The sequence below is a fragment of the Stegostoma tigrinum genome, chromosome 49 (genome assembly GCF_030684315.1).
Source record: "Stegostoma tigrinum isolate sSteTig4 chromosome 49, sSteTig4.hap1, whole genome shotgun sequence".
Taxonomy (NCBI): domain Eukaryota; kingdom Metazoa; phylum Chordata; class Chondrichthyes; order Orectolobiformes; family Stegostomatidae; genus Stegostoma; species Stegostoma tigrinum.
In genome coordinates, this window is record NC_081402.1 from 13,751 (window position 1) to 28,409 (window position 14,659).

The 14,659-nt window shown below is 50.9% G+C and overlaps 1 protein-coding gene across 1 annotated transcript in view; it reads left to right on the forward strand.

Moving 5' to 3' along the window:
* Positions 1 to 8,175: 8,175 nt before the first annotated feature.
* Positions 8,176 to 14,659, forward strand: part of LOC125449990 (protein bicaudal D homolog 2-like) — a 34,348-nt gene continuing 27,864 nt past the window's right edge. The window contains 1 exon segment of the mRNA XM_059643163.1: positions 8,176 to 8,480. Coding sequence (XP_059499146.1) covers positions 8,271 to 8,480 — 210 coding nt within the window. The 5' untranslated portion in view covers positions 8,176 to 8,270.

Genomic DNA, 14,659 nt, shown 5'->3' on the forward strand with positions numbered 1-14,659 from the left:
GCCTTCCTACTCCTCTGATGCTGCCTGGCCTGCTGTGTTCACCCAGCTCTACACCGTGTTCGCTAAGATTCCGTCTCTTAATTTCCAGGCTGGGGCTGGGGGTTCGGTGGAGGTGGGAGAAGGGTGTTGTATGTGTGTTTTTGGCAAGTTAAAACCTGGTGCGAGTGTTCGGTTTTTATAAGCCTTACCAAACGATCCAAAATGCGTCGATAGCTAACAGTGGGTCATCAGCTGAGCGTTTCAGATTATCGTGGTCCCCCTCATGCAAACAAAGCCGAACTTTTCTGGGGAGTGAGATATAATCCCAGATGGGGTGTGCGCACCCCCTGTCTTCTCTCCCACTCCCTCCCAATAAACTCGTGCGGGTTTGAGATTCGGCTTTCCAGTGATGGAAAGTGGAGTCGCTGATTGGTGGAGAAGGTATTTGGGATGCTTGGTCGGTGCGTTGAGTGTAGGAGTCGGGAGGGTTGTGTATTGGTGAGGCTGCTTTGGGAATACTGCGTTCAATCCCGGTCTCCCTGCTACAGGAAGGACGTTGGAGGGTTTAGGCTACAGAGAGGGGCTGGGGGCTATTTTCTCTGGAGTGGGAGACTTGATGAAAGTTTATTACCTTTTATATAGAGTGCTCGGATAAGACTGAGGGTCACAATCCTTTCCCTACCCACCCCAGAGTCAAAATGTCTAATACTAAGGAGTATATATTTCAGGCGAGGAGGGGAGGAGGGGAGGAAAAACTCAAAGGAGACGTGAGGGACAAAGTTTTTTCCCAGCTGGAAGACGCTGCCAGGGAATGGTGGTGGCAGACGGCATGCTTCATCGCTCAGACCCTCTGAGTGTAGGAGCTGGGGACGTCCCGTTGAGGTTGTACAGGGAACGTTGGTGAGGACCTCTCCTGGAGCACTGTGTCCCAGCTCTGGTTCCCCCCCCCCCCGTTATAGGAAGGGTATTATTAAACTGGAGAGGGTTCGGGAGGGATTCACCGGGACGTGGCCGGGAATGGAGGGGCTTGAGTTATAGGGAGAGGCCGGGGCTTTTCTCACTGGAGGCTGGGGGGGGGGGGGCGCTTTATAGAAATCTGTAAAATAATAAGGGGTATAGATAGGGTTAATGGTATGTCCCTAAGGTGGGGGATTTCGAGACTGGAGGGTACTTTTCATGTGAGAGGAGAGAGATTTATGAAAGACACCGAGGGGCAATTTTTTTTTTAAATAAAGAGTAGATCGTGTGTGTGTGTGTGTGTGTGTGTGTGTGTGGAATGAGCTCCCGGAAGAAGCGGGGGGAACAGATATAGCGTCTAACAGATATTAGGATAAGGACATGAATGGGCTCAGAGGGATGAGGGCCAGGAGCAGGGGCGCGGTAAACTAGTGGTATTATCGCTGAACCTTTTAATCCAGAGACCCAGAAAACATTGCGGGGACCCAGGTTCGAATCCCGCCTCGGCAGGTGGTGGAACTTGAATTCAATTTTAGGAAAATTCCAGCTTTTTTTTAACGGTGACCGTGAGTCCATTTCGGGATTGTCTGGGAGGGAGAGATAGAGCCGTGTCCTTGAGAGGATCCACGCTGTGGCCTACACGCAGCATTGCGATTGTCTCCGAACTCTGGGTAATAAATGCTGGCCTGGTTGTTAACTGGATGATGGTGTCATAGAACATAGAACATTACAGCACAGTACAGGCCCTTCGGCCCTCGATGTTGTGCCGACCTGTCATACCGATCTCAAGCCCATCTAACCTACACTATTCCATGTACATCCATATGCTTGCGCAATTACGACTTAAATGTACCTAAAGTTGGCGAATCTACTACCGTTACAGGCAAAGCGTTTCATTCCCTTACTACTCTCTGAGTAAAGAAACCACCTCTGACATCTGTCCTATATCTTTCACCCCTCAATTTAAAGCTATGCCGCCTCGTGTTCGCTGTCACCATCCTAGGAAAAAGGCTCTCCCTATCCAACACTCTGATTATTTTATATGTTTCAATTAAGTCACCTCTCAACCACCTTCTCTCTAATGAAAACAGCCTCAAGTCCCTCAGCCTTTCCTCGTAAGACCTTCCGTCCATACCAGGCAACATCCTAGTAAATCTCCTCTGCACCCTTTCCAAAGCTTCCACATCCTTCTTTTAATGCGGTGACCAGAACTGTACACAATACTCCAAGTGCGGCCGCACCAGAGTTTTGTACAGCTTCACCATAACTTCCTGGTTCCGGAACTCGATCCCTCTATTAATAAAAGCTAAAACACTGTATGCCTTCTTAACAGCCCTGTCAACCTGGGTGGCAACTTTCAAGGATCTGTGTACATGGACACCGAGATCTCTCTGCTCATCTACACTACTAAGAATCTTACCATTGGCCCTGTACTTATACCTTCCGGTTACTCCTACCAAAGTGCATCACCTCACACTTGTCAATGAATAAAGTTAGTAAAGGTGGGCCCAGTTTGCCATACCTGTTTAGTGCAGACTGAACAGTCTGTTGCAGTGTCACATTACATAACCTGACAATGTGGTTGCTTGGAAGGGGTTAGAACGAACACTAGTATTGCATACCAGGAAGGTACTCGCAATAAGTTTTTCCCAAATTCCTGCACACACCCTACCAGATAATGTGCAAACTCATGCTGAGATTACTTGTTATTAATGTCGTAACAGATGGATGGAGCTGTTTCACAGTGAGCTTGCAGTATTTCGTCAGAGTTGACAATGAGTCTGGTGTTTGCTGTTCGTGTCCAGGCTTGTTGCCTCTCTCTCTGGGGAGGATCGCTGACCTGGGTTCTAAATCGCAGAAACCTGTCAGGTCAGGATGCCCTCTGGGCTTCTGGCTGAGGGGGTGCTGTGCTGTTGGAGGGTCGGCACCAAGGGAGGGAGCGATGCGAGCACTGGTGGGGTTCTTGGCGCTGTGCTGTCAGGGAATCAGTGTCAAGCGAGGGAGCACTTGGAGAGCTGTTGGGGGAAATGAACCTTAAGGGCGAGGGGGTTTGCTGAGTCCCATATAGCTGCGACACAACTCGCCAACTTTGATACTCCGTGCCCTGAGTGCTGAAGGTAAGCAGGCCTTCTGTCTAGATCCCTCAGCATGTTGATGCTGCTGAGCATTCTGTCATTGACTGTCTGCTCCCCTCCTGTACCCGATCTTCCAGAATGGATCATTTCGTATTCAACTCCATCTGCCATTTCTTCGCCCAAGTCTCAAGCTTATCAATACCCTGCTATATCCTCTGGCAATCCTCCTCAATAGGAACGGGTCCAGGATCCAAAAGGCGAGACCCTGAAAATGACAACTGGACAGTCGACACAATCGCAGTCTTAAGTGAAAAAGCAGTTCATTCACAGACATGCAGGGAACAACTCAGAGACCTTTTCCTGAGTCACAAATAACAGTGACTTCTAGGCACAAACATATTGTTCCATACTCCATCCTGGGTACAGAATCTAGCAGCTGTAAGCCCCTGTATTTTCTAAACGTGGGCAGCATGGTGGCACAGCGATTAGCGCTGCAGTCTCTCAACCAGGAACCCACGTTCGATTCCGATCTTGGGCAGCTGTGTCTGTGTGGGAGTTTGCACATTCTGTCTCTGTCTGTGTCTGTGTGGCTTTCTTCCGGGTGCTCCAGTTTCCTCCCACAGTCCAAAGATGTGCAGACTAGGGTGGATTGGCCCGTAGTGCCCAGGGATGTGCGGGTTAGGGTGCAATTGGCCGTGTTAAATTGTCACCTAGTGCCCAGGGATGTGTGGGTTAGGGTGCAATTGGCCGTGTTAAATTGTCCCGTAGTGCCCAGGGATGTGCGGGTTAGGGTGGGATTGGCCGTGCTAAATTGTCCCGTAGTGCCCAGGGATGTGTGGGTTAGGGTGGGATTGGCCGTGCTAAATTGTCCCACAATGCCCAGGGATGTGCGGGTTAGGGTGGGATTGGCCGTGCTAAATTGTCCCACAATGCCCAGGGATGTGCGGGTTAGGGTGGGATTGGCCGTGCTAAATTGTCCCACAGTGCCCAGAGATGTGCGGGTGAGGGTGGGATTGGCCGTGCTAAATTGTCCCGTAGTGCCCAGGGATGTGCGGGTTAGGGTGGGATTGGCCGTGCTAAATTGTCCCGTAGTGCCCAGGGATATGCGGGTGAGGGTGGGATTGGCCGTGCTAAATTGTCCCGTAGTGCCCAGGGATGTGTGGGTTAGGGTGGGATTGGCCGTGTTAAATTGTCCCGTAGTGCCCAGGGATGTGCGGGTTAAGGTGGATTGGCCGTGTTAAATTGTCCCGTAGTGCCCAGGGATGTGCGGGTTAGGGTGGGATTGGCCGTGCTAAATTGTCCCGTAGTGCCCAGGGATGTGCGGGTTAGGGTGGGATTGGCCGTGCTAAATTACCCCGTAGTGCCCAGGGAAGTGTAGGCTAGGTGGATTAGCCATGGGGAATGCAGGGTGATAGGGGATGGACTTGGGTGTATGTGTGTACGGATGGGCTGCGTGGCCTGCTTCCACACCAGAGGGATTCTATGTGTGTCTCTGGCCCCACAGCAATGTGGTTGACTTTTAACTGCTCTCTGAGCACTTAGGGATGGGCAATAAAGCCAGAGATACTGATATCCCATGACCTTATATTTAAAAAATCTTAAAAATATAAATTTTCACTTCAAAAGAATAAACCTATTCAAACGGGCCCTAAAAAAAAGGAAGTTAACCCATTTTCCTGACTGTATTGCATGGCAGTGTAAATGCTTAACTTTCTAATTAGAACATAGAACAGTACAGCACAGAACAGGCCCTTCAGCCCTCCATGTTGGGGTGACCTGTCTAAGCCCCCCACCCTACACTATCCCATCATCATCCAGCTGCTTATCCAAGGACTGTTTAAATGCCCCTAAAGTGGCTGAGTTAACCACATTAGCAGGCAGGGCGTTCCACGCCCTTACCACTCTCCGAGTAAAGAACCTGCCTCTGACATCTGTCTCCTGGTAAATCTCCTCCGCACCTTTTCCAATGCTTCCACATCCTTCCTGTAATGGGGCGACCAGAACTGCACGCAATATTCCAAGTGAGGCCACGCTAGCATTTTGAAGACAAAAGTCTTACTGGATCCAGAAAGAATGACTGGATTTAAATTAAACATTTTAATGCTATTCTGATCAAAGTGAACATATTAGCTCATGGCTTAAAATACCACAGGGAAAATAAATCAAACACAGGTAATAAATAATACTATAGGTCTTAGAAACCAAAAGTTAATTTAAACCCGCATCAATCTGAATGAAAAGGAGATACTGTTTCCAACTGAATGCAAATAAGCTGAAGCGACAGTCCGATTGATGAAATGTAATTTTAAAACATATTCAGCAAGCAATTGCTTGAATGTGATGGTTAAATATTCATAACTGCATTAAATGCAATAATTTCACAAAAAACTAAGTGACAGACGTCAGCTGTACATACATTTTATAATCAAAATGCAAATAATCAGATAATTATAATTACTAAGTAGAGACACATTCTTAGGGCAAAACATGTAAACAAATGTGACGTGAAATAAAGCGAATTAGTTGCACTAAATGTCATTTAATGCCTTAGTCGACCAGAAAATCCAAGTCCAGCCGATCCCCTGACCTCAGGGCTCTGGATTGAGAGTTAACCACTTGTCAGTACATTGGCAAGATCCATCAGGGATCTGAGCGATTACCCAAAAGCACTTGCAGACAACATTCCCCTTCCTCATCTGTCTTTCGGAGTCCTACAAGCTTAATTACACCTTTCTCTAACCAAATCACAGGCTCAGAGTTTGTTTCACCTTTGTGGCTCGCCAGGGAATTGCCAGGAAGCACTTCTACATGCAAAGAGAACCCAGGTGATGTTCTGGGGACATGGGTTCGAATCTTGCATGCCAAATGGTGAAATTTGAATTCTATAAAATATCTGGAATAAGAATCTGCTGGTTACTATGAAACTATTGTCAATTGTTGGAAGAAAATCCTTCAGTGTTCAATGCCCTTGAGGGAAGGAAACTGCCATCCTTACCTAGTCTGGCCTACATGTGACATGTGACTCCAGACCCACAGCAATGTGGTTGAATCTTAACTACCTTCTGGTCAATTACAGATGGTAAAAGGTATTCTCTGTGTGATCCATCTCCTGCTGTCAGAGACATCTGAGCAACTGTGTGTGTGTGTGTGTGTGTGTGTGCGTCCAAGCGAAGGAGTGAGTGAGAGAGATAGGGAGTGTAACTGGGTAACACTGAATATGCGTGTCAACATCGGGAAGCATATTGATTTCTAGCAGCTTTTGTCACCCTCCCTATTGTTACCTGTTCCTTTTCTATCCAACTGCAGTTTTTTTTCTCTCTCTCTCTGCTCAGTATCTCCACCTACAATTTACTCTCTTCCAACCCTCCCAATTAATTGGAGAGATTATACAAATTGGGCCTGTCTTCTCCAGAATTGAGAAGGTTAAGGGGATGATCTGATCAAAGTCTTTAAGATATTATTAGGAAAAGACAGGGTCAATAAACTACTTCTGCTGCAGGAGATTCCAGAATGAGAGACCATAGTCTGAGAATTAGAGCCATATCATTCAGGATAGATATTAGGAAACACATTCCTGCCTCAGAATGGCTGGGACTCAGGTCTGGTTCCAGTCTTGGGTAACTGTGTGCAGTTTGCAAGTCTCCTCCCTGTCTGCATGGGTTTCCTCCCACAGTCCAAAGATAAGCAGGTTCATTAAATTGCCCACACTGTCCGGGCATGTGCAGGCTAGGTGGATTAGCCATGGTGAAAATGCAAAATTACAAGGATGGGGTGGATGCTCTTCAGTGGGTCCCTGTGGGTGCGATGGGGTTGTGAGATTTCAGGACCGAATGGAGTACTCCTGCTCCTATGCGAGAGACGGAGTGAGTGAGTTCTGTGGCTGAGTGGAAAGGGGCATGTCGTGACAGGACCCTGATCTGTGGGTGATGGTCACAAAGGAGATGTCCATGATTGAAAACGATTGAACTTTATGCCCTAAATCGCAAAGCTCGAGTCCAGCCAATTGATGGAAAACTCAAAACTACGCGGGAAAGGAAGTAGGTGGCGGCTTTCTTCTTCGTGGCTGGTAAGGGAGGGAGGGGTGGACAAGAAGGGCCGAATATCCTCCGCCCGCGATTGCAGGCACAGAGTTGCAACACCGGGACCTCCGTGGCCGGGGGCGATGGCGCTGTCAGTATCCCGCCGTGCCCCGCGGCCTTGCAAGTCTCCTATCTCATTCCATTGTCCGTGGGCGAGGAAGGATTTCATTGGGCGAGAGGGCAGTGATTGGCTAACGCCCGGGTTGACCAATCAGAGCCCAGCCATTGTCCGCGGCTCCTCCTCCTCGCAAGATACCGCCCTCCTGCGCATAGCATGCATGCGCAGTCTCATCCTACCCCGCCCCCTTCCCTACCTATCTCTGTGAATGGCCAGGACGCGAAACTGACTCGCCCACCTCTACTAACGGACGGGTGCTTTGACCAATCCAAGAAGCGTGTATTGCGTCACAAGAGGCTGACGCACACCGACGGGCGGGGTGAACATCGATTTTCTGCGTACCCTCCGCCCACTTCGAAAACCTGCCTCGCACCGATTGGCCGCTTTCTAAAGGAAACACACCCACTGTGTCCGAACGACGAGAAGGGTGTCCAATCAGAATCACCAGAACGTAGGGATAGTAAAAGGGAGGGCCCTATGCAAACCACACCGGCCAGCTCCTAGTCCGATTGGACAGACCTGGAAGATCGGCGGACAGGGCATCCAATCGCGGAAGGTCAGTATTCGGAGCGAATGAAGCGACACCTTCGCTTTTGCCTCGCTCACATTACCCTCTCCGGTTGGCCCGAGCGGGGCTGATCGACAGGAGAATCGTCCAATCGACGAGGTGCACCTGACGTCATTGAGGCAGGCGTCAGTTTCCGATCGGCATGCTGCTAACCACCCGCCCTGAAGGCTGATCGACGGGCGGACCGTCCAATCGACAAAGGGGCAGCGCCGCTGTTTGCATACCACCGACCCGATTCGCCCAAAAGCGGAAAACGACCCACCCTCCCGAGTTGACCGACGGCCGAGGCCTCCAATCGCAAGACAGTGGTCGACGTCAGTGTGACGAAAGACGCTAGAGCCCCGCCCGCTCATTTGAATCAAAACCGTCCCTTCCCCCCCCCCACCCCCACTCGACGGCGGGAAGCAACCTCCCCTCTCCTTTATTATTTATTTAAAGGGGAAGTTTGAGTCGGGGCAATAAAAGTCGGCGGTGGATAAAAAGAAACATACGCCATGGCGGAGGAAGAGGAGGAGGAAGAATCGGCGCTTCGGGCCGAAGTAGAGAGGCTGAGCGCCGAGCTGGCCGAGACCAGCGAGCAGAAGGTGCAGGCGGCCCGCTACGGCCTGGCGGTACTGGAGGAGCGGCGGGGCCTACAGCAGCGCCTCACCGAGCTGGAGTCGGAGCATGAAGCCACCATCCAGGAGCTGGAGCGGCTCAAGGAGGTGAGGGGACGCTACAGCGTATTCCTATTGGTCGGCGGCCCTCTGCCGCCCGTACTTTTCATTGGTCTGTATCCCACGTGGGGAGGCAGTTGCGGCGGCCGTCCAATCATCTTAGACCCCGCCTTGTTGCTCCCGTCCCTCAAATACTGGGCGCGGCCGATTGGTTCGCGCCCAAAGGACACCTGTTGTCAATCATCCTTCTTTCCCCCCGCCCACGTGGGCAGTGTGACCAAACCGTCCAATCGCCTGGACCGTAGCGCCTAGAGCTGCCACCCATTGGGTGCAGCCGTCTCTCCCTCCCCCAAACCCCCCCCACTCAATATTGCCCGGGTTTTGACACGGCTGTCAAATCACATGGCGATTAGCGCCAAGGTGACCCTTCCATTGGGTAGACCCGTCTGTCAATCAGCGCGCAGAGGCGGGCTGTCAAGAGCATCCATCCACCTGGAGGGAGGTGTCAGCTCCGGTCTCCTATTGGCCCGGCCCAGCACTGCCCCTCAGGATTGGTTGAATGGGCGGTGGGGCGGGAAATTTGAATGGAGTCTGGTTCCATGGCTGTGGGTGCTCAGGGCTTTTTTTTGGTGGGGGGGAAGCACAGGAGGATCCCATTGGCAACAACTTTTGGATTCATGAGCCTATTTATACACCGGAACAGGAGGATCCCCTTTGGCACTTCTTCTCCAGCCTGTTGCATTGGGAAAGGAGGCCATTCGGGCCCCTTCCCTTGAGCCTGTTACATGCGAACTTTGGTTTCACCAACATCCTGTACCGTTGGAGCTAGACTCCCCAACTTTTGGACGACGTCCCCGCCTTGGAATAAAGACCTATTTCCAATTGCCCTTCCTTGTCACTTGCTGCCTCTGCGTACTAACCATTTTTTGCAATTTGGGAACTGGATCTCCCAGATCCCTCTGCACTGCTGCTTTCTGCAGTCTCTCTCCAAATAGGACAATGACTTCCTTTCCAAAGCTTCCTGCTAAAGTGGACAGCGTGGTGGCTCAGTGGTTAGCACAGCTGCCTCGCAGGGTCCCAGGCTCGATTCCAGCCTCAGGCGACTCTGCGTGGTGTGTTCCCCGTGTCTGCCTGGGTTTCCTCTGGGTGCCAAAGATGTGCTGGTTAGGTGGATCGGCTATGCTAAATTGCCCATAGTGTCTAGGGTCGGGAATGGAGGGATAGGGTGGGGGAGTGCCGGGATGCCCTTCAGAGGATTGGTGTGGACTCAATGGGCTGAATAGCCTGCTTCCACATTGTAGGGATTCGATGATTCTATGATGATATCTCACTTTCCCAAGGTGTATTCCATTTGCCAGATCTTTGCCCATCCAGTTCTTAAATCTATTTGAACATGTCTTCAAATCTTTATATCTTCCACTTGATGGAAGAGCGTATTGGAGGGGTCTTTGACGTTGGTTGCTTTCCCAAGGCAGCGGGAGGTACAGGTTGGAGCCAGTGGATGGAAAGCTGGTTTGTGTAATGGACTGGGCTGCGTTCATGACCCTCTGTAGTTTCTTGGACAGAGCAGTCACCCCACCACACCGATGCATCCAGATGGGTCGCTTTCTGTGGTGCACCGGTTTTAAAACTTGGTAACAGTTCTCGTGGAAAGGCTGAATTTCCTTGGCCTCCTGAGGGAGTCGAGACGTGGCTGCAACAACCTTGGTCCCTTCATCTAAGTCACGTCCAGAAAGTCGGATGAGAGAATGTAGGGCTGGCAGCTCAATATTGCAGGGTTGAGATGTTTCAAGCGACTTAGAGAGTGATGTAAAAGGAGTAGGGGATTTGCGTTACTGATTAAGGAGAGTGTAAGAGCTGCACTAAGAGGGGACATCTTGGAGTGCTTATCTAGCGAGATCTTATGGGTAGAACTCTGGAATACGTATCCCAATGTTGGGGTCGTAGGAAGGATATTATTAAGTTGGAGAGGGTTCAGAAGAGATTTACCAGAAAGTTGCCAGGTATGGGTCCTTACAAAGGAAGACTGGGACTTTTTTTCCCCACTGGAGTGTAGGAGGGTGAGAGGTGAGTTTATAAAATAATGAGGGGTATATACAGCGTTATTGTGAAGCTTTGTAGTTCAGGTTGTCGATGAGATTGTACACTTGTCGCTGAGTTTCATCATTCTGCGAGGTCAGTGTGCCTCCAGTGAACTGTTGGTGTTCTGTCCTGCTTGTTATTTATATGCCTCGGTTTGCTGGGGTGGTTGGTATCCCGTCGGGTTTGGTTTCTCCAATGGTTTGTCTAATTCAGTGTGTTTGTAGAAGGAGTTCCGGTTGGAATAGCAGGCCTCCAGGAATTCCCTGGTGTCTCTCTGTTTGGCTCGTGCGATTACGGATGTGTCGTCCCAAGTCGAATTTGCGACCCTCGTTGCCCGTGTGTAGAGAGACAAGTGAGAATTGGTCGTGTATCTTGACAGCCAATTAGTGTATCTGTATTGTCAGTTTTCTTCCAGCTCAGCCTATGTAGTGATTCTCACAGTCCTTTCATGATATTTTGTATAGCTAGAGTTAATAGTGGGTGTTTTCGTCCCTCGAGTGGCTAATTTCAAGCCTAGGGGGCATGTTTTTACAGCAAGGGGAGGAAAAGACCTAAGGAACGGTTATTTACAGAGAGTGCTTCGCATGTGAAATGAACTTCCGGTGGAAGTGGGTCTGGGTACACGTCATCGATGGGAAAGGTTTGGAGGGATATGGGCCAGGAGCAGGCAGCTGTGGGACTAGTTTAGTTTGGGATGATGGTCGGCACAGACTGGTTGGGCCTGAAGGGCCTGTCTCCATGCTGTATAATTCTCGGTTGTCTAACCAAAGTCTTACAGAGCCTGAACATATCCTCAATGACCTGACCGCTGAAGGTAAGCAAGCCATATGCCTTCTTTCAGAGATAGTAGGAACTGCAGGTGCTGGAGAATCTGAGATAACAAGGTGTGGAGCTGGATGAACGCAGCAGGCCCAGCAGCATCAGAGGAGCAGGAAAGCTGACGTTTCGGGCCTCAACCCTTCTTCAGAAATGGTCTAGGTCTGAAACATCAGCCTTCCTGCTCCTCTGATAATGCTTGGCCTGCTGCGTTCATCCAGCTCTACACCTTGTTATCTCAGATGCTTTCTTTTCCACCTTATCCACTTGTGTTTCTACTTTCAAGGGGCTATGGGCTTGCACCGCTAGATCCCTCTGCCTATCGATGCCCCTGCTGTTTGCTGCCCACTCTCCTCCTGCCGCATTTGACCTCCCAAATGCATTGCCTCACACTTTTGTCCGGATTAAACTCCATCTGCCGTTTCTCCGCCCAGTTTTCCAGCTGATCTCTACCGTCCAGTATCCCTTGACCACCTTCCTCACGATCCACAACTTCCCCCCCCAGTTTTCACATTGGCTGCAAACCCACGAATCAGATCCCCACATGATTCAAGTGTATTATAAATCAGACGCCCGGCAACCTGCCACTTAAATAGACATCCCCCAGAACATCAACATGTCCCTTTTTTCATATTGCCATCATCCCTGCTCTTCTCCTTTAGTGAATACTGATGCAAAGTGCCCATTAAGGACCTCACCCACTTCCTATCTTCCTTTGTCCTTGAGTGGACCTATCCTTTTCTAGTTACCTTGCTCCTAATGTATGTATAAAACGCCTTGGGGTTCTCCTTAATCCAACTTGATTAGCACATTTCATTAGAGATAGCAGGGCGCAGAGCTGGATGAACACAGCAGGCCAAGCAGCATCAGAGGAGCAGGAAGGCTGACGTTTCGGGCCTGGATCCTTCTTCAGAAATGGGTTTAGGCCTGAAACATTCACATTTCTGAAGAAGGGTCTAGGCCTGAAACGTCAGCCTTCCTGCTCCTCTGTTGCTGCCTGGCCTGCTGTGTTCATCTAGCTCTACACCGTGTTATCTCAGATTCTCCAGCATCGGCAGTTCCTACTATCTCAGAACATTTCGTTGCTCCCTTCAGCCCTCCTGCTTCTTTTATATTCGTTAAAGGCCCTCAGTTCCCTGCGCTTTTCTTTTCGATTTAAACTTTCAACACTTCCTCGGTCACTTGTGAATCCTGAATCTTGCCGTCCCCTTTTCTTTCCTCCTCACAGGGGACAAGCTGCTTCCTGAACTCTGGCCTTTCAAAGATTCCCACATGTCAGACGTACATTCACTCTCAAATAGCTGACGCCAAATTTCCCTTGCCTCATACAGTTGTGATCAGCCCTCAGGGGGGCAGGTACATAGTCCCTTGAAAGTGGAGCCTCAGGTAGACAGGGTGGTGAGGGAGGGGGTTCGGGACGCTCGCCTTTATCGGTCGGTGCGTTGAGTGTAGGACTCGGGAGGGTCATGTATTGATGAGGCCGCTTTGGGAATACTGCGTTCAATCCCTGCTACAGGAAGGATGTTGGGCAAGGGGTTCGGAAGAGGATTTCGGAGGGTTTGGGCGACAGGGAGAGGCTGGGGGCTGTTTTCCCCGGAGCGTCGGAAGCTGAGGGGGGGGACCTTTATAGAGGTTTATAAACCCATGAGGGGCGTGGAGAGGGGGAATAGGGAAGATCTTTACCCCCCAGGGGTAGGGGGTCCAAAACTAGAGGGACATAGGTTTAAGGTGAGGAGGGAATGATTTAAACGGGGCCCGAGAGGCAACCTTTTCACACAGAGGGTGGTGCGTGTATGGAATGAGCTGCCAGAGGAAGTGGGTGGAGGCTGGTACAGTTACAGCATTTAACAGACATATGGATGGCTACATGGTTAAGAAGGGTTTAGAGGGATATGGACCAAATGCTGGCAAATGGACTACCTTTATTTAGGATGTCTGGTCAACTTGGACAAGTTGGACCGAAGGGTCTGTTCCCATGCTCTATTCCTCTGACTATCTTAAAGCTTACTGAATTATGATCGCTGTTCCCAAAATGCTCCCTCCTTGAAACTTCAATCTCACTTTAAATCACTTTCCTCGCACCTTAAAATTGTGTCCCCATCCTAGGATGAACTCTATCTATTACCTCTATCAGGTCGCCTCTCAACCTCCTATGCTCCAGTAAAGAAAATCCCGGCCTCCTGAGAATTCAAGCCCTCTATTCCTGTCAACATCCTGGTAAATCTCATCGGAATCCCCTCCATCTTGATGATATGCTTCCTATAACTGGGCCTCCGACAGCTCCCGCGGCGCCCGCCTCCTCGCCCTCTGATGACACCCGCTCCCTCGGCACCGACCCTCTGATGACACCCGCTCCCTCGGCACCGACCCTCTGACAGCACCCACTGCCTTAGTACCCACTCCCTCACCCTCGGACGGCACCTGCTCCCTTGGTGCCGGCCCCTCGACGGCGCCCGCTCCCTCGATGCTGCTGGCCCCCCCCAACAGCGCCCGCTCCCTCGGCGCTGGCCCCCGGACAGCGCCCGCTCCCTTGGCCCTGCCCCTATGCCAGTGCAGCTTCAAGGGGGAGAGATGAGATGGAGGGTTGAGGGCAGAAAAGCGACTGTGGGAGTCACTGTCCCAGACAGCAAGCCCCCGCTCTGCGCTGTCTATGATACTGTCGTCTCTGGGTGTCCCAACACCGCAATATTGGGGGTGTGTGGGGTGGAGGGGCTTTAGTTGTTCAAAAAGGTGGCACGTCACCTTCTAAAGGGGGCAACTAAAGATGGGTGAAAAATGCAGTTCCCAGCTGGTGATTCCTGTCCCTTGCACGGTTAGTATCATGTGGATGGCTGAGGTGTTAGTGTGAACAGTGTGTGTGATGCTCAGCTTGGGTCTTTGGTGTCTACAGTGTGCTGAAACCCGACAAGGGCGGATTGGTACGATCGGGTGCTTCAGGTTGGCCAATGAAGAGCCTTTGGCTCTGGGACACGGTGAGACTGGGAGCGGGCGCCCCGTCGGAGGGTCGGGGCCGAGGGAGCGGGCGCCCCGTCGGAGGGTCGGGGCCGAGGGAGCGGGCGCCCCGTCGGAGGGTGAGGGAGCAGGCACCGTCGGAGGGTCAGTGCTGATGTATTACTGGTGCTTACAGTTTATTGCCAGGGCCACCACATCGTGTTCTCTCCCTCTCTCTCTCTCCCTCTCTCTGTCCCCACTCACCCTCCTCCTGCTGTCCTGTAATTTGGAGTTGTTTTGTCGGATGAATGAGTTCAGAGTGTGTTTGGGAGAGTCGCATTCTTGAAGTTGATGAGCTTGGCCTGGGGTGACAGCTGCATTATTCGTGTGGGAACCCC